A 22,519-nucleotide genomic window follows, 5' to 3' on the forward strand; every position below is an offset into this window, starting at 1 on the left:
GGAACATTTGCTACTGGACTTGTGTGAGAACTAGCTTAAGGCGGGTATTCCAAGGATGTTTCACTATGTATTAAAGTAACGCCAGGAATGTTTGACCATGCAATAAAGTGACGAAAGAAACATATAAAAGGCCAGGCCTCAGAGATGCAGTTAGAGCACCTCCTGACGATAGCCCCGGTGTCTGATGCGATGTGCTCTCCTCTAGAGCAAATACATTTGTTCTTCGCCTTCCAACTTCTAGCGCCTGCCTCGTTATTTTGATCGCCATTCTTAAGGTGAATTAGAGGTGGTTTGCACCAAGCACCATCGAAAGTCTTGAGAGTCACGCTGCTTTTCATCAGAAAGCCACAGCAAAGCTTTAGACGCATAAAAAACAAAAGTCACAGTGGCTTCTCTGTGAGGGCCTGCTGTGTGTTCGGCTCTGTTGCTTGTCCGGAAGCAGTGTTTGTTGTTGCTCATTAATGGCTCAGACTTGTACTCGCGAACGCCTCTGAAATGCCTGCGGCCGGTGCGCATGAGTGATTGTTTCTCCCTTTCCTTGTCTCCTCACAGGCCTTGGAAGCTCGGAGATGCGTAAGGCTGTTGTGCGCCAAGAGGCCGCTGTGCTGGAGACGCCTGCGGCCAGGAAGGATGCCAAGGCTTCGGAAGGAGTCTACAGCTTGGAATGGCACGAGACCCTGGTGGCCGTCAAGGCCAAGATAGGAGCCCTGTGCATTCTCACCGACACCCTGAAGAAGGGGGAGCAGCTGCTGATGGAGCCCCCAGAGTACCTGCTCACCGACGCAAAGATCTTCTGGGAGAAGCGGTACACGGTGCTCACCAAAGAAAGGGTGACGAGGCTGAGGGAAGTCATGGAATTAATCCAATTCAAGAAAGACACGACGACAGATTATAAATATGCTTATGCCTATGTCTATGTAGAGGACACGAGACATACCGTGTACCTGTGCCCGCTCTTCTGGAAGGCTCCTGCGCGTCTGGCAAAAAACTCCCAGCCGGGCACCCTGATCCACGAGGCCTCGCACTTCCTGGTCCCCGGAGGTCAGAACAACCCCATCCGCACACTCGTCAACGAGGCGAGACGCTCCCGTTACACCGAAGCCCGGAGCTCAGGGTCCACGCCGGACCCCCGCATCGGCCAGGTGAGCCGCTCGCTGGGCACCGAAGACCTGGCCTATAGCACGGGCTGCAGGCAGCTGGAGGTCGGCAGCAGGGGCAGCGCTGTAAGAATGGTATCGGGGGAGAAGGAGGGGTACCTGGCACTGGTGCATGCCACTCTCAACGCGGATAACGTAGAGTACGAGTTTGAAAAGACTCTTGTGCACCAGGGGAAGTACGAGCAGGGGGGCAAAGGTGAGATGTGCTACACCTGCTGCGAGGAGACCGCCGAGCACTCGGTGTGTAAAAATGCGGTGCGCGAGGACTTCCTAAAATACTACGACGGCAAAAAGTAAGTGATGCTTTGAATCATAAAAGGGCGGCACATCCAAAAGTATGCATAAAAACATGAGCAATTATAGTAATACATTAATAAACATGAATATCATTAACATTTTGCATTAAAAACAAGTTAAGAGGGAATACACTGAGTCCTACTAAAGACTAGTACCGTTGGTAAATTCCAGTAATTTCTCCAAGATAAAGTGCATGATGCTGTAAACAAATGGACTGCAAAAAATTTCGATTCCACTTTATCTAAAGTGAGAACTAGTACCGTTGGTAATTTCCTTTTGTTTCTCATAGGTAAAGTAGGTGGTACTATAAGTAAAAGGACGAGTAAGTATTCAATTGCACATGATCACATTGCATCACCAGCCGGTTCAAGTTCTCTGTTGCTCTTTTCTAGTTCCTTTGCCGCTATACTCAGAAACTTTATTGCCTTGCATACCAATTGTACTGTCAAGTCTTTCATTGGCATTTTATTGCAGCGCATCTACAAGTCCTTATTTGTTCTTTTTTCAATAATGGCCGCAGGAGGGCTTTCCGTATGTGTATTAATGCCGGACAAAAACATAGTAGGTGGAGTAGTGACTCTTCTCCTTGGCCACAAAGGTGGCAATCCATTGTGGGCCATACCCGTGTCCATTTCGGCATAAGATCTTTTGATGAATAAACACCCAGGCTCAGTAAGATCAGTTTCTGCTTTTTTTGGTTTGCGAAATGTTCTGTTCGGTATGGTTGAGGTTTTAGCATTTTATATGTTGGCATAACCATCCAGGTGTTGGTTTATTAAATCAAGAAGGCTTTGTCTATTACCTGAGATTGTAGCTTGATGGTTTTGTTAACTATTTGTTTGAATTCAGGATAGGACAATAGTGTATTCCAAGCGTTTCTAGTTTTAGAGCTGAAATGGATTGTTTTAAGGAAAAGCAGACTCCGTTGGTCAATCTGGATTGCTTTTCAACCTCCCCTAAAGAGTCTTCCTCAACTGCTCTCATTCTCCAATAATATTTGGCAAGGGCCCCTTGTCTTGTTGGAATCTGATTTTTTAGAAGTTCAGATCCATACGTGATTGATGGCAAGAATTTTACTGCCACAACCTTTAATAAATGGGTTGTTGAACTGTCGCTCAGTTTTTTTGGCAAGACTTTAAATGCAAATAGTAGCTGTTTTGCTTTGACTTTCCCAAGTTCTAGATGTTGCTTGAAATTGAGATGTTGATCTAGCAGTACATCCAGATATTTATATGTTCCCACCCGGTCCAGGGGGTCGCTGTTAATCATCCAGGTAAATTTTGGTTGTTTTTTATGTGAGCTTGAAAAACACATAACCTTTGTCTTTTTTAAATTTGTGGCTAGTTGGACTGAAGCTGTGTATAGTGCTGGTTGATTTATCAAGCGCTGTAGTCCTCTAGGCATTTGAGAGAGCAACTCAATGTTGTCAGCATATTGCAGGCTTGTTGTTCGGACTTTGTCCAATTTTGGGTGGTCCCCTTGTGTTAGGCAAAGATTGTTATCTAGGTCAGGTGTATAGATGTTCAGTAAACAGGGGCCAAAACGCACCCCTGTTTTAAGCCGTTTCCGGTCGTGATTTTTTTTGTTAGGCTTCGACTGTACCCCATTTTTATTTCGACCCATGTTTTTGAGTGGAGATTGATGATTGCGTCTAATAATTTTGTGGGGACTCCCCAAGACTTCATTTTAGGCCATAGCATTGTAGTGTAGTTCCTATATCCCTGATAGGCTCTGCGCATTGGAATAATATACACTATAGATTTGACATGGGACTGAGGTCAGTATATCTCTATTGAGTACATTAAACTTAATTACTTGTGTGTGCTAGCTGACTCAGAAGTCACTGGAAACTTTCTCGAATGAACAAGAAGGGATTAGTTTCTGACAACCGCATAAACATGACAGCTTTGTTTCCCTTATAGTCGGAATAATCTTAGAGTTGTGGAAACAATAGATAACCGTTTCACTCAGTCATTCGTGCATGCTTCGTTTCTACAGAGTTTTGCACAGAAATAGGGAGACGGGCGTTTCAATAAAAAGGGTTTATTGAACAGCCTTATTTCTCATCAAGAGATATGAACTGCTACAATCATAAGACAGAATGTGAAGTATAAAATGTACAGTGTTAGCAGTAAGATAACATAATACTGTAATAGCATGTCTTGTAGCTATGACATATATTCATTAAAATACATATATAAATAACACAGGCTAAAATACTCAACAGGTGCTTCTAAAATATTTCTACCCCAGTGTACCTAACCTAGGTCTAGTACGAGGGAAGAAGTAGGTGCTGTTTTAGTCTGGTTTAGTAATGCCACGAGTTGCCAAAAGTTTCTCTAGGTTCTAATCAGCTCCATACCTTAGAATGAGAGAAGTTGGTATATCTTTCCTGGGATTCGTTCTCTAACACCACGCATGGGGAGTCAGAAACACTGGAGCTGGATTCTTGGTGAGGAAGATGACATCGTCTGGTCAGTGCGTCAGTTGGGGACTTGACTTCCTTCGGGACTTGCTGTGGCAAGCCACGTTGTACAAGTAGGTAGCCGCACCGTGCCTTGCCATAGCAAGTGAAGGTATATTTATACCTTGAAGGTGTTTAAGAATGCCAGTATTGACGTAAAAGTCAGGCATAAGAACGTCATGAATGAACCCCTAAGGAAAAGATGTTCATGCATAATAAATGAGTTCTTGGAGAAATCAATATCCAGGCTAGGGGAAGTCCCTTAAAGCTTAAGAGTCTGGCCTTCCAAGAACTCGTTGTGACGTAGATGAATGGATGTAAGTAGCCATGCCTGTATTTAGGTAGCATGGACTATGCCTAAATTAGGACTGGATCTCTATGCCTATATAAAGGCAATGTGAAATGTACCTCTATAAGGGCATGAATCGGGAAATTCATACGGAATCTAAATCGATACACAACAGCATGGATCTAGGGACCTTGTCAAAAGGTGCTTTGAGGTTTACAAAACAGGTGTACAAAACATTTGAATTTGCTATAGCTTGATTGGCCAAGAGCGTTACAGCTGATAAATTTGTTAGGGTGCCCATCCCGGCTGTAAAGCCTGTTTATGTGTTGGGGATCAGTTTTGTGCATTTGGCCCAGTCCTCTACATCTTTCAGCAGATTTGTTGTCTGCATTTTTGCCTCAAAATCAACAAGGGCAATTCATCTGTAGTTAGAAGCATCAGAACGGGCCCCTAATTTATGTATTGGTTGCAGGATACTTCCTCGCCATGAATCTGGAATGGTACACGTCTCTAATGCGTGTGCAAACAGCGAGGTTAGACGCACGGACCAGAATGATGAGTCTTTTCTAAATAAGGCGTTGGGCAGACCATTTGGTCCTGGGGCCCCATCAGATCTTTGGTTTTTTATGACATTCAAAACCTGTTTTTTAGTGATCTGTAGATGGTAGTCTTGAGGGTCGGGCCTTGATGTTTAAGTTGAGCATAGATGAGAATTACCTTCTGACTGTTTTGATTTGAAGGTGAGAGTGATTTATCAGTTTTGGTGTATAGGACATAGGCTCTAATCTTTGATTACTTCTGGATGCTGGGGCCTGGGAGTTCAGCCCCGGAATGATGGTTGCCCGGGTCCCTTTGTTTAAAGTGAGCTTATTGATCATTGTCTCCTTAGATGTTTTGTTTTTGACAGAGGCCCCTAACATTTTCTGGGTGTTAAATGTGGCATCTATGTGCGCTCTCCACATATGTTCCATTATATCCGAATTAAAGTGCCTGTTTTTCCCATTCGATAGAAGATTAATGAGTGCCCAACACTGTTTTGAATTTTGTTGCTTGCTGACATAATGCATTTTCTTCCCAAATTGCTCCTGGTAAAATTGCTTTGCTGCTTTAATGTCATTTTTCAGTTCTTGTTTTATTTGTTCAATTATTGTCAAGGTCTGCTAGGCGGTTTGGGGGCCCTGAGTTCGCATTAATCAAAGAAATGTGTTTAGTTGTCTTTTTTTATCCTTAAAGTGTGTGTATACCAGGCTGGCCCAATGGTTGCAAACAGTTTTTGGTTTTTAGAGCTGTTAAAATGTTTTTTATTTAAACTATTGACGACAGACTCCCAAGCTTCTGTCCCTAAAAGTGTTGTATCATAAGGAGTCGGTAGAGCAGAACATGACTCCATAATTGCATCTGCGTTATTTTTATTCCATGTTAGTCATTTTAGATTATACGGTTGGGTTGCTAGTGTGAGGGCACTTGTTGGCTGAGGTCTTTCTTGCATATTAGTTAATATGAAGGATTGAGGATAATGGTCACTGTCTACTCTTTCCTTTATTTGAAAATAATATATGATAGGGAATAAGTCGGGATCTACTAAGGAAAAATCAATGGTTGTTCTTGATTTAGCTGTCACTCTTGTAAAATCTGCCGGGCTGTCCTGCGAGCTTTGTCCATTTAAGGTGAACAGTGAGAGTTTGTTCATTAATGCAGCACATCTTTTCCCAGAGGTATTGCTTCTAGATGAGCTGCCCTGTCTAGATTGCATGTGTGATGGTAGGTTTTCTTCTTAGGTTTGCATTAGATTCATATTGAAATCCTCAGACAATATGTTGGCGTGCGAGTAGGTGGGCTTCAAAGATCTGAGTGCAGCGGACAGTTGGATGTCTCTCCCCTTCTGCTTGTGAGTGGGATGGATATAGGTATTCAAGAATTACAAGGTACCAGATGACGGGGCCTCAAGATTTGTGTCTCACATCCAGGGGGAGTCTAGTTCAATATCTTCAATTTTCCATAGGAGGTCTGTCAAGATGTAAGTCGATAGACCGCCTTTTGCTCTTCCGTGGTTTACCTCCTTTATTGCTGGGTTAATGTGTTTTTTATAACCTACTATTGGGTTGTTTATTGTTTGCCATGTTTCTTGGAATAACAGTATATCATACTGTAAGATGAAATCTATGAAGTCTGTTTCTTCGAATTTGGAGGATAAGCCATTCATATTCCAGGAGCAAAACCTGCAACCTTGGACTATTTTGGAGTTTTAATGCATTTTTCTTTTCATGAAGCACCATATTTTCTACTTGTGAGACACAACTGTGGATTGTCCTCAAAGGTAGATATTTCAGGGGGTGAGAATGTGATTGTAATATGCCTAATCGGCACCTTTCGTTTGATCAAGGTTGTCAGGAGCTTTTGCTTTTTTAATATACCCCCTGAGCAATGAGATTGTTGTAGTGGGCTTGGGTAACAAGGTGATTCCACCTTTTTTAGTTCTATTCCCCATGATGCAAAGGCCTCCATATGCCTCAGGATCTGGTCAGGAATTAGGTCATCTATCCAAGTTCCTATTGTTGTTTCAGACCCTATACGATTCGGAATAGGTTTGAACTTGATTCTTTCCAGGTCCTTTGATTTAATATGATTCAGGGTTGGAAGGGTTTCTGGTAGCCTAATTATTTCACTCCAGTTTAATATGTTGTGGGGTCCTCTTGAGGTGTAGTGTAGGACCAGCTCTATCTGGTTGTAGCATTTGGTATGAGAAGCAGTCAATTGAATTTTCGTTCTGTTGATCGAGGGCCCATTTGATGCTTCTGGTGGGCATTGCCGGTATAATGCCCCTTGGTGATTATCTCCGACTTGGTTCTGTTGGATGTGTTCGGTGGTTTCTCTGAGTTTCAGACAATGAGAACTTATGTTTGCTTCTTTGTTTACTCTACGGTTCTCTGAGACTTCCGTTGCCCTGGCAGCATCGTCCTCGGTGTGAATTTCTCTTGTTTTTGTCTTGATCTCTTGAGAAAGTTGACTTATGCTGGTTTTGTGAGTATCGTTACATATTGTGTTGTTAAATATCCCTCTTAACTGGAGGTTTAAGTATATCCTAAATTTTGGTTGGTTGCGAAGATTCAGTGCTTTGTAGTTTAGGATTTCTTGAGACAACGGGCTCTTTTTTGTGTTAAAATATTATGCTCCGATATACTATTTGCATCCGAGTTGCTTTCTGCTCCTTTTTCGTGGCCATTAAGGATAGATGTCAGTGATGTTTGTGTGCATGTCTTATTTAATTTGCTTTTCCTTGCTTTCCTCAAGCGTTTTCTTTCCCACTTTGTGAGAGAGGTTCTCATACATGTTTGTTTCTTAGTTCCTACTGCTTCCTTTTGTAAGTACTCTTGATTTTGAATTGAGGCAGATCCTTTAGGGTGTAATTGATCGTTCAGTGGTTCAGACTTATTCTCGGCTTCAGGTGAGATTCTGCATTTGTGGTCTTGAAACTTAGTGGTCGCCTTCACTCTTGAATTATTGCAACGTGGGCTCTCCCAGCCAACTTTGTCCATTTCCTAAGGTTTTCTTCCCTTAGATGATGATATAGGGTTTGTTTGTGTTTCCCGGACTGCCCCCAGCATCTCTGACATTATGGTTGGAACCCTTGCAAGTTTATCAATTATTTGGGGGCAGTGGCAGGTATGATATGTAATATCCTTTTCTTGATGGACCTTCGTTATTATGGTGTTTAAATCTTGCAACTTCTATTCTATCCCCTGGACGTATATTGCTAGGACGTTTAATAGCTCGACTTGAGTCTCTAGCTTGTCGGCATGATATTTCATGGCAGATACAATGGTTTCCATGGTGCCTAGTAGTAGTGACCATACAGAACTGGTTGGTGGATATATTTGTGCATCCGTCTAGGATTTATCTCCTTGTTCCTCGACATTTCTTAATTGAGCGTTTTCATGTAATCCCTGTGGTTCTAAGGGGGGCCAACGTGGCCTCAAGGAATTCAAGTGGCACAACCCCCTTTATCTTTTGTGGTGATGGTCCCCGTTCCGTCTTCTGAGCGGGCTAGGGTGAGTTGGGGGGTGTTTCAAGCATGCCAGGAATCTGTTTTTGACTGCATGCTATTTGCGCCCCAGTTTGGTCCGGTGATTGTATTTGTAAAACTGCTGATGAGCTAGAAAGGTACAGAAGGGCCTGAGATAAGATCTTAATTAAGGCATTGTAATGCGTTTTGTTGTTGGCGTTGTTGATCTTGACTTGGTTGACTTAATTGGACCGGGCTGACCCACTGACTGTGTTTTATTTCCCAGTTTGTGATTTTCTCTATGTGGACTAATGCCTCTATGGCCTGAAGATGGTGTCCTTGACGGTTAGTTGGTAAATTCAGATGATTATGTGTAGGACGTTCATGCCTTTCATCGTCTCTTGTGGGGGGCATGAGATCCCCATGTTCCGTTCTTTCATCTTTTTCTATTTTATTATCGCTGTTGCCGTTGCCTTCTCGGAGTGTGTCAGCGATGTCATTGGTGGCATCAGTGATAGGGCCTTGCTTGACTTCTTTAGCTTCCTTGGCTTCCCTATTAGCTTTATGATTCTCCGGGGACAGTCTACGGCAAACATTTAAAAAATCTGTAATAAGTGCCCGCTTACTAGATTTGGCACTAGTTCTGGTGATTGGACTGGTGGTGATAGTGGGGCTCAATTTGCCTTCTTTGGCATTGTCTATGTCAGTTTCCATGTCCTTTTGTTGATTGATCTCTGATTCCGAGTCCTGGGTTCTGGTGGGGCTGTCCGCGACTTGTTGGTCCACTTTTTCCTTTTCAGGTTTCCCTTGTGGTTTTTCTACAGCACCTCTGATCTTTCCTGATCTCATTGCACGGGTACTGATACAGGTTGAAACGCGGGGATCGAGAATTTGTTCTACCCAAGAGTGATGTTATGTGGCTTGATTTGTCAGTTGCTGCCACAGAGTAGGTCGCTGTAGCTGTTGTGCACTGATTGTAGGATGATTTAGAAAAGGGGGTGGTGATGAACAGAGTGTCTGAGTTAAACAGACCACTCTTACCCAGTCCAAAGATCAGGGCTTGATCCATCACCGTTATTTATCTCACTGCCCCATCCCAGCTCAGAACCTGGCTATATGCAAATCAGTCTGTCCCTGGCCCAGTGCATCATGGGAACAGGGCAGACTAAACTACCAAGCCAATTCTTCACCAGAAAGGAGACAAGCTACCTGGGACCGGTTTCTGGCATTTCAGCCTTCTTCGGCCCGGCTTGCTTGAATCCTGATGGAGCAGTGAGAAAGGGACTCATGTCTGAGTATACCCTGCCACACCTATAGTGGCCAAAAACGATTTAGAAAAGGGGGTGGTGATGAACAGAGTGTCTGAGTTAAACAGACCACTCTTACCCAGTCCAAAGATCAGGGCTTGATCCATCACCGTTATTTATCTCACTGCCCCATCCCAGCTCAGAACCTGGCTATATGCAAATCAGTCTGTCCCTGGCCCAGTGCATCATGGGAACAGGGCAGACTAAACTACCAAGCCAATTCTTCACCAGAAAGGAGACAAGCTACCGGGGACCGGTTTCTGGCATTACAGCCTTCTTCGGCCCGGCTTGCTTGAATCCTGATGGAGCAGCGAGAAAGGGACTCATGTCTGAGTATACCCTGCTACACCTATAGTGGGCAAAAACGATTTAGAAAAGGGGGTGGTGATGAACAGAGTGTCTGAGTTAAACAGACCACTCTGTCCCTCACCACCCCTTGTTGTAAATACTGATTGTAGGAGGCAGGGGGTTGGGGGTCTCCCTCCTAATCCTTTTCGCTTATTTCTCCTCTTTCCTCCCTGGATGGGTAGAGCAACATCTGGTGCTCCTGGCCACACTGGTCTCTGGACTCTGGACTCTAGAGTATTTCTAGCCTGATGTGGGCTATCAAGGTCTGTGGCTGTAGCATATAGCGTGCGACTAAGGTGGGAAGAAAGGCAAGGCGGGGGCCAGCAGGGCACACAAGGCTGGGCTGCAGGCTGCACCTGACCTGGCCACGCCTCCTCCGCAGCGTTACCGAGGGCTCACTCTCACTGCGGCCGCCAGTTACTGGCAGCCGCCCATGCACTTGCACTTACCACAGTTTTTCTTTCTCTTTCTCCCCCTCTCGCTTCTGAGCACTGTGTAGCTTAGGGAGCGGCCGCTGGATCCTCCCCACCTCCCCCCGCGGCCAACTATCGGGTCGAGCCAAATTGCGGCTTATTGGGGGACACCTGCGGTCCAGAGAAGCTGGAAAGCAGCATGGACTGTGCTCCGCCCCTCGTAATGCAATAGTTCTCACGTTTACTACAGTTTGACATATTGCCAATATGAATGAAAATGCCTTTTTTATTTATGTGTTTTGAAATAATCCTTTGAGTCCTTGCTTCGGTGAAGCAAGGCTGGCAGTAAAAGAGGCGCAGTTCCTGCCAGCCTTGGGAGAAATGGAGAGATGTATGGGTGGAAGGGAGAGTGGAGGGTTAGGTGGGTGGCTGGGAGAGTTGAGAGATGGGTGGGTGGGCTGGAGAGAGGAGAGATGGATGGGTGGGCTGGAGAGAGCGAGAGAGGAGAGATGGGTGGGTGGGCTGGAGAGAAGAGAGATGGATGTTGGACTGGAGAGAGTGGAGAGGTGGGTGGGTGGGCTGGAGAGAGGAGAGATGGGTGGGTGGGTGAGAGAGAGTGGAGAGATGGGTGGGTGGGCAGGAGAGTAAAGGGATGGGTGGGTGGGACTCATGGATGGGTGGGTGGGAGAGTGGAGAGATTGGTGAGAGGGCAGGAGAGTGGAGAGATGGATTGGTAGGTGGAAGAGGAGAGATGGGTGGGCGGGAGAGTGGAGAGATTGAGAGAGAGTAAAGAGATGGGTTGGAGAGTGGAAAGATGGATTGGTAGGTGGGAGAAGGGAGAGATGGGTGGGTGGGCTAGAGCCATGGATGAATGGGCAAGAGAGTGGAAGGATGGGTGGGCTGGAGAGAGGAGATATGGATGGGTGGGCTGTAGAGAGGCGAGATGGGTTAGAAAGAGAGTGGAGGGATGGATGGGTGGGTGGGTGAGAAAGAGTGGAGAGATGGATGGGTGGGTGAAAGAAAGTGGAGAGACGGTGGGTAGGCAGGAGAGTGGAGAGATGGATGGGTGGGCTGGAGACCTGGATACGTGGGCAAGAGAGTAGAGGGATGGGCGGGTGGGACTCATGGATGGATTGGTGGGAGAGTGGATAGATTAGTTTGTGGGTAGGAGAGATGGATCAGTAGGTGGAAGAGGAGATGGGTGGGTGGGAGAGTAGAGAGATGGGTGGGTGGGAGAGTATAGAGATGGGTGGGTTGGCGGGTGAGTAGAGATATGGATCGGTAGGTGGGAGAGGGGAGAGATGGGTTGGTGGTTGAGAGAAAGAACAGAGAGATGAATGGATGGGCTGGAGAGATGGATGGGTGAGCAACAGAGTGGAGGGATGGGTGGGTGGTACTGAGGGATGCGTGGGCGGGAGAGTGGAGAGAAGGGTGGGTAGGTGGGAAAGGTGTGTGGTTTAGAGAGTAGAGAGATGGATCACACAAAGGTGCACACATTCATCGGACTCTGAGCCACGCTATTAAAGATCACAAAATGGGATACACATTCACCCACCTCCAAGGCCTGCTGTACAAGATCACACAAAGGCACACACATTCATCCACCACTGGGCCTCACTGTACATGATCACACAAAGAGACACTCATTCATCTACCACTGATCCCTGCTGTACAAGATCACACAAAGACACACTCATTCATCCACCACTGAGCCCCACTGCAGTATATCACACAAAGGCACAAAAATTGATCCCCCACTGAGCCCTCGGTGTACAAGATCACACAAAGACACACCTCATCCACCTCTGAGCCCCAATGTACAAAATCACACAAAGAGAAACTCTTCCATCCACCACTGAGACACACTGTAGAAGATCACACAATGGTACACAATTCACCCGCCTCGGAACCACACTGTAGAAGATCACATCACACAAAGCCACACACATTCATCCATCTCTGAGCCCCGCTGTACAAGATCGCACAAGGACACACACATTCATCCACTCGTGATGGTGCATTAATGAATACATACCTGCCCTAAAGAGTTCAGTGTAAGTGTCAGAGAGATCGACTGGAGAAGGCAGAGTACATGTAGCGTCTTTTGTCACACTAGTGTCTGCTGTCTCACAAGACATCTGGATTTACACACCCATGTGCCACTCTGCACAGGGACGTCACTTGCAGACACTCATGTATAGGGTGGTTAGAAGAAAGGCTCAGAAACAGAAGATATCTCATGTGCAACTGGTTCACCGCAAAGTGAGCTATTTATGTTTAGTGAGGTCTGATCACTGCAGGAACTGTGTAGGTGTGCCAAGCCTGGGGACGAGGATATTGTCTGTGTGCCCTGAGGCCTTACTGAATCGCTCCAGTAGCACCTGCAAGTATTAATGCCTAGGTTCTATTATGTCATGTCGAGTTAAGTAAAATGATATTAATTGTACCTGTCTTTTCTCTTTCTAGGAAGCAGTATATAGACATTAAAAAATATGAGAATGAGCTACGTGAAGCCGTCAAGAGCATGAAAGTGGGAACCCAGAAAATCAAGAAAAGTGCAGAAAATGAGGCGGGAGACCGGTGGTCAGAATTAAAAGACACTTTAAAACTGTGCATTGATTGTGTAGAACACATTCAGAGCTTTTGCGAAGGCTTCCACGCCATAGTAGAGAAATTCACTGACTTCCAGTGGCTCGATGGGGAGGACTTTGCCTCAAGCCTGAGTTCCTTCGCAAAAGAAATGATACAGTTTTTTTCGTCGCTTATGTCATCACCTATGATTTCCTGCAAAGCAACAAGTGCTTCTCACCACGAAGATGGTGCACTTTTTTTTCAGATAACCCACATCATTGAATCATTATCTGGTGAGGTGGAGAAGTTGATAATGGGTGTGAACAGCATTGACGGCATTGGCATGTTTGATGCAGAGTAGAGCTGAGTGAAGCTGAAATGTTACATCTCTTCAGCTTCTGACTGTTCAAATTACCATCAGCTCATGTGACTTCGTTTGAAGGTTTCAGCAAACAAGCACTTCATTTCTGATTTTTATTGCTCCCTTTAGCCTCCCACCAGGAGATCTCGCCTGGAGCCATCACCCTCACACCAGGTCATTACCTTTGCATTGTCTGTGCCCAAAAACTCTAGACCATGTAGTGTTGAAAAAAACTAAGGGGGGCATTATGATGTTGTGAGGATCGCCACCGACCGGCCAGCGGTGGCGATCTGCACGCCATCACAACACAATTTACCCCAGCCATATTAATATGGGGGGGGTACCTCAGCGGATGGAAAGTCCGTCTGCCGCTATTCCGCCAGTCGGATTGTCAGCCCAGGGGAAAAGGCCAACAATATGGTCCATATTACTATGCCTGCAGTGGGCATGCCTTTTGGAAAGGCATATGGTAAATGACTTTGGGGGCCCATTGTGGGCCCCCAGGGGAGTGGGAGGGTCGGTGGCTGCACTTGGGGTGGAGAAGTGTGGCTCAATGGTTAGAGCGGCAGACCCTGATGCAGAGGTCTAGCCCGGGACCAGGGTTCAATTCCCCGCCTCAGCAGGTCTTGGGCTCAAAAATTCCACAGACCTGATAATTCTCACCTCGGTGCTTATTCCAATCATGGAGTCCCACTCTGCAACTCTGGGCAATAGCTTGCTTAATCTTCACAACGGCCCCCACAACGCTAAGGATGCCTGGCTTCACCTTGGGGGTGTCCAGTAGTGAGCACCTCACAAGGAAAGCCAGGATGGGTTCCACAGCGGTATTCGTACAATCGCCTTGAGACCCTTGCTGGTGAGTAGTGCGCTATACAAGTATCAATTTACATTTTACATTTACATTACCTATGGTACCCTCCTTCATTGCCATGCACAAGGAGGCAGGCACTGCACGGTGCCTGTCACGTTGTGCCTGTCAATGCACAGCATGCATATTCAACATTGCGGCGGTTGCTGCTTACAGCACCACCTGCCACAAAGTTGAAGATGTGGGAGGCGACCGCCAGGGTAACGGTTGAATCCTAATTGGCTTAGCGGGACCGCCGCACCTATGGTGGTCGGGCCCGTTTTCCATTACGGTTTGTCTGCCCGCCATAGTAATGGGGCCCTAAATCTCTGGATTAGATTGAGTATGTAAACTAGTAGTAGCCTGTGAGACACAGAAAATAACAACTAGGGTATCCGCTACCCCGACAATGGCAACATGCTCCCTGAGGGAAAGCAACGCCCGATTTATACTCCAGAACACACAGCCTCTAGGATCGAGCACAGGAATTCAAATTGGCGCCTAAGCTGAGCTCATAAGAATTAATAGAAGGTCTTCATGAGCAACAAATAAATATAAAACGTTTTGGCTAAGTGAGATGTTTTTTAAATTTCATGTCTCTGTTGCGTTGACCCAACGCATCTAGCCAGAGGCGGGCACATACGGTAGGCTAAGCTAGCGAGGCCAGGAAAACATGCTCCCCGACAGGTAGAGTTCGCTAAAAGCAAGAAAGATACTGTTCAATTTCTTATTCTTAGGTGTCTGTGTTCAGAATTACCAAATGTAATAGTGAGACTATAATAGGCAAAGGGGATAGTCAGACATTGTGAAGAGATGCCAGTTACATAACTAGGGTCTATTCAAGTGATCCCTTGCTAGATTCTGCTGAGTCAGCGCATTCCATGGTGATATGAGATGATCTAGGTCACCCCACATCCAACAGGAAGATCCAGTCCAATGTACCAAACCCAGCCTGTGGTTGTCCAATAGAATCCAGAGGAATCCCAGCCAACAAGTAATTCCATGGTGAGCCAATGGAACCCAAGCCAACATTTGATGATGCAAGACAAATTACGCAATGTCATGCTGATCCTCTGTGATCTGAGCCAATCTTAGGTGATCCAATGTGCTACAAGCCAACCACAGGGAGTCAAGAGAATGCCACCTATCCTGTGGAAAGCTTTCTAGGTTTCTGATTCGGTATCTCAATTAGTTATTACAAGGCATGCTAATGTAAAAAATGTGTTTATGTGTGGACCTCAGAATTGTTAATGACAGCATTGTGGTGAACCAATTTCCATTGCCAAGGATTGATGAATTTTTGCCATTCACCCATGGAGTTAAATGGTTTGGCACCATCGACCCTTCCTCTGCATATCACCGTATTGCTTTGCATCCTTCTAGCAGAAGTGTTACATTTTTTTGCCCCCTGTATGGCTTTTATTAGTTTCGCTGCATGCCTTTTGTATTGGCCTCTGCAGTCTTTCAAAGACTTATGTTGCAACTTTTTGGTGATATGGCGGGGATTGTGTTTTTCCAGGAAGATATTCTCATTATGGGGCATAATGTACAGGGACATGATGAAAGACTGAGAAAAGTGTTATATGCTCATAATCAAAAAGGTCTCCCTGCAGAAGTTTCAAAGTGCAGATTTGCTGAAAAAAATGTACCTTATTTGAGTCATTTAATTATTGGTTCAACCCAAAGGAAAAACTTTTTAAGGCAATTGTTGACGCCCCTACTCCCAAATCTAAAGGATAACTTAAGTTAATTCTTGGGTGTGGCTGAACTTTATTCAACATTTGTGAATAAGTTCTCAGAAAAAACACATGCCATGAGGAACTTACTAAAACAACGTCAGCTTCATATGGTCAGATGAATGTCAGCAAGCTTTTGTACTATTAGGAAGGCCATAGCAAAGCACCTAATCTGCAAGGTTTTGATCCTAATGCATGCAACATTGCAACTATTGATGCTAGCTGCAAAGGGTTGGGTGCAGTACTCAGCCAGGTAAATTATGACAAACGGGAGGTAGACATTGCGGTTGCTTCCTGATCACTCACTCCAACAGAGGAGAAATACTCTGTCATTGAAAAAGAGACTTTGGCAGTTGTTTGGTCTGAGGAGCATTTTTGAAAAATGTTATGGGGGAGAAAAATGATGGTAAGAACTGACCATAAACCCCATAAGTCAGAGGAGGAGTTTGTAAACAAACCTATTCAGGAAGGTGGTCAAGATGGTCCTGGTTGTTGGTCATATGCGAAAAACTCCCAGGGAAGAGTTATTAGGAAACCAAGATGATTTAATTATCTTTTATGCAATAATTTCCAACAAGTGTTTTTTAACTTTGTTTTTATTATTTCCCTTATATTTGCTATTTTTGATTGTCAATAAAGCATGTTAGAAAAATAAAATAAAGAAGGGGCATTGTGTGGTAAATGAGTAATCAATATGTAGAATGAATTTAATATGTAACGTTGTGTGGCTGTTCTACGTTCCATAGTTATGTGTTCATCTTGCTTGGTATAGAATGTTAACGCAGATGCTGCTTGGAGCTGATGCTATGAATGTACCATGCGGGGGTTGATAATAAAGAAGATAATTGCAATCATTCCTGTTGTTGGAATTATTTTTAAAGAGTAACTACACCACTCATTGGTTATCTAAAGGGGTCAGAGTCAATCTGTGGAGTACCAAAATGGTCCAAGGTACCTCCCAGTAAACCAACCAAGAGAAGTTCAGACAACCGCTGGTGATTAAAAGCAATCTAAGGCATGCCATGGGGGTCCAAGGGGATCAAAGTCAACCTGTGGCATAACAAAAGGGTTTTAATTCAGTATTCTGTGTATGATTATCCAAGGGGACGCCAGCCAGCCTTGGGTGTCCTTAGTAACCACGTGGTAATCCAAATGAATCCCTGCCAATCTGTGGAGATATCCAAGGCATGATGAGGCCCTTAAAAGCCATCTTGTGGTTGTCCAAGGGGATCCAAGTCATCCTCTGCTCTGCCTAAAGGTTCAAAACAAGCCTGCGTTGACCAAAGGAATCCAGACCATCCTATAACCATCTACAAGAATCCACATCAAACTGAATAGTCCAAAAGGGTTACACCTTACCTTATTGTGAGTAAATGGAATGTAAGACTTACTTATGACCAAATATATCAACTGAAATTTTAGTTTTAACTTCAGAAGCTTTGTAAAGTGTGACGCTTGCATGAATATTTTTTTAAAGGGGCACTTTTAGATGCCCTCTGCGGCAGTGGGAATCTATTCCTGCTGCTACCCAGGGCAGCAGGTACATTGCTGAATGCTACTAGAAGTCACCCGTTCCTTGCACAAAGGCACATACCTAGCAAACTCTTGAGTCTAACCTTCCTACACCATGCTTTATCACTTGTGAAAAGGTAAGCCGTCATCTGAACTGTCCCAATCCGTGTCCAGCCGCCAAAATCCCTCACTACCCATTGGGTTCTGCGCCACATTCCCTACAAACCATACCGCAATTGTAGCCATGCTTTCTCCCTTAGGATTTGCTGCATAAGGCACAGTTAGCGGCAGGAATGGCGCCACAAGCAGCGATCCGTTGGGTTCAACTTTACAGAGCAGTACGTTTAAAATTCTCCCTCCTCTAACAAGTGTCCGCATATGATTGGGCAAAATTGGATCGCTGATAGAATATCAACGCCCAAAATACCCCCATACACAAATATCAAGATATAAATGTCGATGTCATAATTATCGAAATCCTATATTTCTAATTGTAAGTATAAATATTTCGAAAAAAATATTGCTGTAAAAAATATTGATGTACAAAATATCGATTTTTTTTAATATAAGTTAAAAATAATGTTAACCCCTTCGCTGCCAGGCCTTAACACCCCCACCCCCCGTGCTAAGCCTTTTTTGGGCGATTTGGGGTAGTGCGCGCTTAGGCCCCAGTAACTTTTTGATCACATAAGGTATCCACGCCAAATTTGTGTCCTTTTCTTCCAACATCATGGGGATTCTAAAGGTACCCAGGGTTTGTGGATTTCCTCCACCCAGAAATTAGCCAAAATATAGCAAAATGGTTTTTGGGGGTAAAAATGGGGAAAAAACAGGGCTACAGTAAGAAAGCGTATGGTTTTTTTTCCCTGGTAATGGAATCAACAAAGGGGTTGTGGTGCTAAAATCACCATTGTCCCAGATTTCAGGGACAAGCAGACTTTTGTCAGAAAACTCAAACATTTTACGCAGTTTTGGCATTTTTCTGGGACATAACCTGTTTTTGCTATTTTTTGTGCTTTCAACTTCCTTCCAGTTAATGGTAGAAATGGGTATGGAAGCAATAATGGATCCTGAAAATTCTGAATTCAGCAAGGGGTCATTTGTGTAGATCCTTCAAGGTTTCTTTATAGAAATAAACAGTTGAATATAGGAAAAATTAAAAATTTGTTGAAGAAAACAGCTATTTGTGTCAACGTTTTTACCTGTCTCTTCTTCAAATTATGACAGCTGTTTGAAAGCAATATTCTGTTACATCTGCTGGCCCTTTCTGGTTGTGGGGATATATAGGACTTGTAAATTCATCAAGAACCCGCCAAACCCAGAGCCAATAACTGAGCAGTGTCTTGCAATGGTTTTTTATTATGTACCGGGTTTATAGCAATTCATTCGGGAAAATATATACTTGGAGGAAAAATCGGTATGAAAGACACATGTATTTTTGAAATTGGAACAAAATATAGAGTTTAGAAATAGTAGATATTTGCACATTTCCGAAATTGTGAGTACCCATACTGGCATGACAATTATAGGTAATTTTTCAAAATGAATACTTTTTTAACTATTGTCTTTCATTTGGAAGGAAGAAATGCATCAAAAGCCAATAGGTAAAAACAGTTGCTCTACAATTCTGTATTACCTTAAGTCCCCCGATAAAAATGATACCTCACTTTTGTGTGTAGGCCTAGTGCCCGCGGCAGGAAGCGGCCCAAAATGCAACGTGGCACACCACATTTTCACAGTGAAAACTGACCCTTTTTTTGCAAAGTGTCTAGCTGCAGATTTTGAACCCCAGCTCTGCTGGCACCTAGGGAAACCTAGCAAACCTATGAATTTTTGAAAACTAGACGCCCAGGGGAATCCTGGATGGGGTGACTTGACTGGCTTTCACCAGGTTCTGTTACCCAGAATCCCTTGCAAACCTAAACATTTTGTTTAAAAAACCCAACATTTTCCTCACATTTCTTTGGTGGAAAGTTCGGGAATCTGCATGGATCCAAGAAATTCTACTCAACCCGTGTTCCCCAAAGTCTTCAGAGAAAAATGGTACCTCACTTGTGTGGGAAATGGCCCAACATGCAACGTGGACACACCACATTTTCACAGTGAAAACAGACCCTTTTTTTGCAAAGAGGCTAGCTGTAGATTTTGAACTCAAGTTCTGCCTGGACGTAGGTAAACCTAGCAAACCTATACATTTTTTAAAACTAGACACCCAGGGAATCTAGTATGGGGTGACTTGACTGGCTCTCACCAGGTTCTGTTACCCAGAATCCCTTGCAAACCTAAAAATGTGTCCAAAAACACATTTTCCTTACATTTCTGTGGTAGAAAGTTCTGGAATCTGCAGGGATCCACAAAATTCCACCCACCCCACATTCCCCCAAGTATTCCAAGAACAATGGCACCTCACTTGTGTGAGTAGACCTAGTGCCGTGACAGGAAACGGCCCAAAATGCAATGTGGACACACCACATTTTCACAGTGAAAACTGAACCTTTTTTTGGAAAAGTGTCTAGCTGTAGATTTTTAACCCTAACTCTGCCAGCACCAAGGGAAACCTAGCAAACCTATACATTTTGGAAAACTACACACCCAGCGGAAGGCAGGATGGGGTGACTTGACTTTCTCACACCAGGTTCTGTTACCCACAATCCCTTGCAAACCTAAACATTTGTAAAACAAAACACATTTTCCTCACATTTCTGTGGTGGAAAGTTCTGGAATCTGCATGGATCCACAAAATTCCACTGACTCTGAGCTCCCCAAAGTCTTCTGAGAAAAATGGTACCTCACTTGTGTGGGTAGACCTAGTGCCCATGACAGGAAATGGCCCAAAACGCAACGTGGACACGTCACATTTTCACAGTGAAACAAGACCCTTTTTTGCAAAGTGCCTAGCTATAGATTTTGAACCCTAGCTCTGCCGAGACCTAGGGAAACCTAGCGAACCTATACATTTTTTTAAACTGGGCACAGGGAATACAGGATGGAGTGGCTTGACTGGCTCTTCCCAGGTTCTGTTACCCAGAATCCCTTGCAAACCTAAAAATGTGTCCAAAAATACATTTCCTCACACTTCTGTGGTGGAAAGTTCTGGGATCTATGTGGATCCACAAAATTCAACCTACTCTGCATTCCCTAATGCCTTCTGAAAACAAGCATTATATATGCAATCGGGCTCGGATTTATTTGAGTTTGAGCTAATGGCATTGTAAATGCCAATGTATTGTTGCTATGTGTTATGGAGCGTCCTCCTACGTTGCCCGCCCCGCCTCCCAGCTGAGCCGTCCTCGCCCCTCCCCCTCCACTTTCCATATATGACAGTTGCTCCAGCGCGCAGCGTTTACGCGCAGCAACCACGCCCCATTCGCGCCGAAGGTGCGCCAAAGGTAAGCCCGTCTACGCCCGTCCGCGCCTGGACCGCGCCCAGCGCCAGACCCCCTGGCCCCCGTCCCTCCCAGCCCTCCCGCATTACCTACGATGCCGCCACCCTCCTAGCCCTTAACCCCGGTCGCGCCCCCAACTGCGTCCAAGCAGCTCCTGGACACACCCATGGACCTTTCTCCTGCTACTCCTGCAAATTCAGCGGCAACGACAACATCTCCGCTACGACCACACCACAGATTCCCGACCCCAACCACCTACAATGCATCCTTCTCAACACCCGCTCGGTCCACAGACACGCCATTGACCTATGGAATCTACTAGACACCATCTCTCCAGACATCGCCTTCCTAACGGAAACATGGATGAACGCTTCCTCCGCCCCAGACATCACCATTGCCATCCCTGAAGACTATAAGATCACTCGCAAAGACCGCACCGGCCACACAGGAGGAGGAATCGCTATCGTCCATAAGAAATCAATCCGCATATCAACCAGCTCTGACGCCAACCTCGCCAACTCCGAACACCTTCACTTCCAGATCCACATCGACCCCAAGACCACACTTAGAGGCACCCTCCTCTACAGACCACCAGGACCCCGCGCAAAATTCAGTGAAGACATCACGGACTTCATCACTCCACACGCGCTCCCCTCCAAAGATTACATCCTTCTGGGAGACCTCAATTTTCACCTCGAAAAGATCAACGACCGCAACACCACCACCCTCTTGGACAACCTCGCCAACCTCGGACTCAAACAACTGGTCACTTCCCCCACCCACATCGCAGGTCACACACTCGACCCCATCTTCACCTCCAGCAATCATGTCTCCTTCAGCCACACTACGGATCTCCTCTGGACTGACCACAGCTGCGTTCACTTCACCTACAACAAGCCAAAACCCACCAACCACCTCCAACCAACTCTGCAAAGAAACTGGAACAAAATCACCACCGACCAGATCTCCTCATCGCTCCTTCTAAACACCCCAGCCAACCCAAACCAAGCCGCCGCCAACCTCACCCTATGGTTATCCAACACCGCCGACACCCTAGCACCACCGAAAAAACGTCAAAGCAAACCTGGCAACAAGAAGGCCTCATGGTTCAACGATGATCTTAAGAAGTCCAAGAAACTCTGCCGCTCCCTTGAAAAGGCCTGGAAAAAAGACCCAACCACTAGCACCAAGGACGCCTTCAAAAACGCCACCCGCACTCACCACCAACTAATCCAAAAGGCCACGAAAACAGCATTCAAGGATCGACTTGACAACAACGCCCACAACAGCAAGGAACTTTTCAACATCGTCAAGGAATTTTCCAATCCCTCGGACAACTCCAACGACATCACCCCCTCTCAAGCCCTCTGCGACTCCCTAGCCTCATTCTTCCACAACAAGATTGCAGACATCCACAACAGCTTCAACAACCAAACCGGAGACCAACCCACCCAACCATATGCTGAACATTCTCCCCCCGTGAACACCCTTAACGACTGGAACCCAATCTCCACTGAGGACACCATTCGCCTGATGAACTCCATCCACTCAGGATCCCCCACAGACCCATGTCCTCACCACATCTTCAACAAAGCTGACTCCGTCATAGCACTGCACCTCCGAGACGTCATCAACTGCTCCTTCAACTCCGCCACCTTCCCGGAAAACTGGAAACACGCTGAACTCACCGCCCTTCTGAAAAAACCCACAGCGGACCCCACCGAACTCAAAAATTACCACCCCATTTCGCTCCTTCCATTCCCGGCCAAAGTAATCGAGAAAGCTGTCAACAACCAGCTCGCCGCTTTCCTCGAAGCCAACAAATCCC

The 22,519-nt window shown here is 45.4% G+C and overlaps 1 protein-coding gene across 1 annotated transcript; it reads left to right on the forward strand.

Annotated features, from left to right (window-relative positions):
* Window positions 1-555: 555 nt before the first annotated feature.
* LOC147729486 (uncharacterized) lies at window positions 556-16,640 on the forward strand. The gene is made up of 2 exons (XM_086958437.1): window positions 556-1,450; window positions 12,745-16,640. The coding sequence occupies exons 1-2, from the start codon at window positions 570-572 to the stop codon at window positions 13,208-13,210; spliced, it is 1,347 nt and encodes a 448-aa protein (XP_086814563.1). The 5' UTR covers window positions 556-569; the 3' UTR covers window positions 13,211-16,640.
* Window positions 16,641-22,519: the final 5,879 nt, after the last annotated feature.

The sequence above is a fragment of the Lissotriton vulgaris genome, chromosome 2_1, assembly GCF_964263255.1.
Source record: "Lissotriton vulgaris chromosome 2_1, aLisVul1.2, whole genome shotgun sequence".
Taxonomy (NCBI): domain Eukaryota; kingdom Metazoa; phylum Chordata; class Amphibia; order Caudata; family Salamandridae; genus Lissotriton; species Lissotriton vulgaris.

Bases quoted from the DNA above. Each gene is read 5' to 3' on its own strand.
- LOC147729486 (XM_086958437.1), top strand. From the start codon at position 570: ATGCGTAAGGCTGTTGTGCGCCAAGAGGCCGCTGTGCTGGAGACGCCT. The intron at 1,451-12,744 runs GTAAGTGATGCT...TTCTCTTTCTAG, and splicing joins AAATACTACGACGGCAAAAA to GAAGCAGTATATAGACATTA.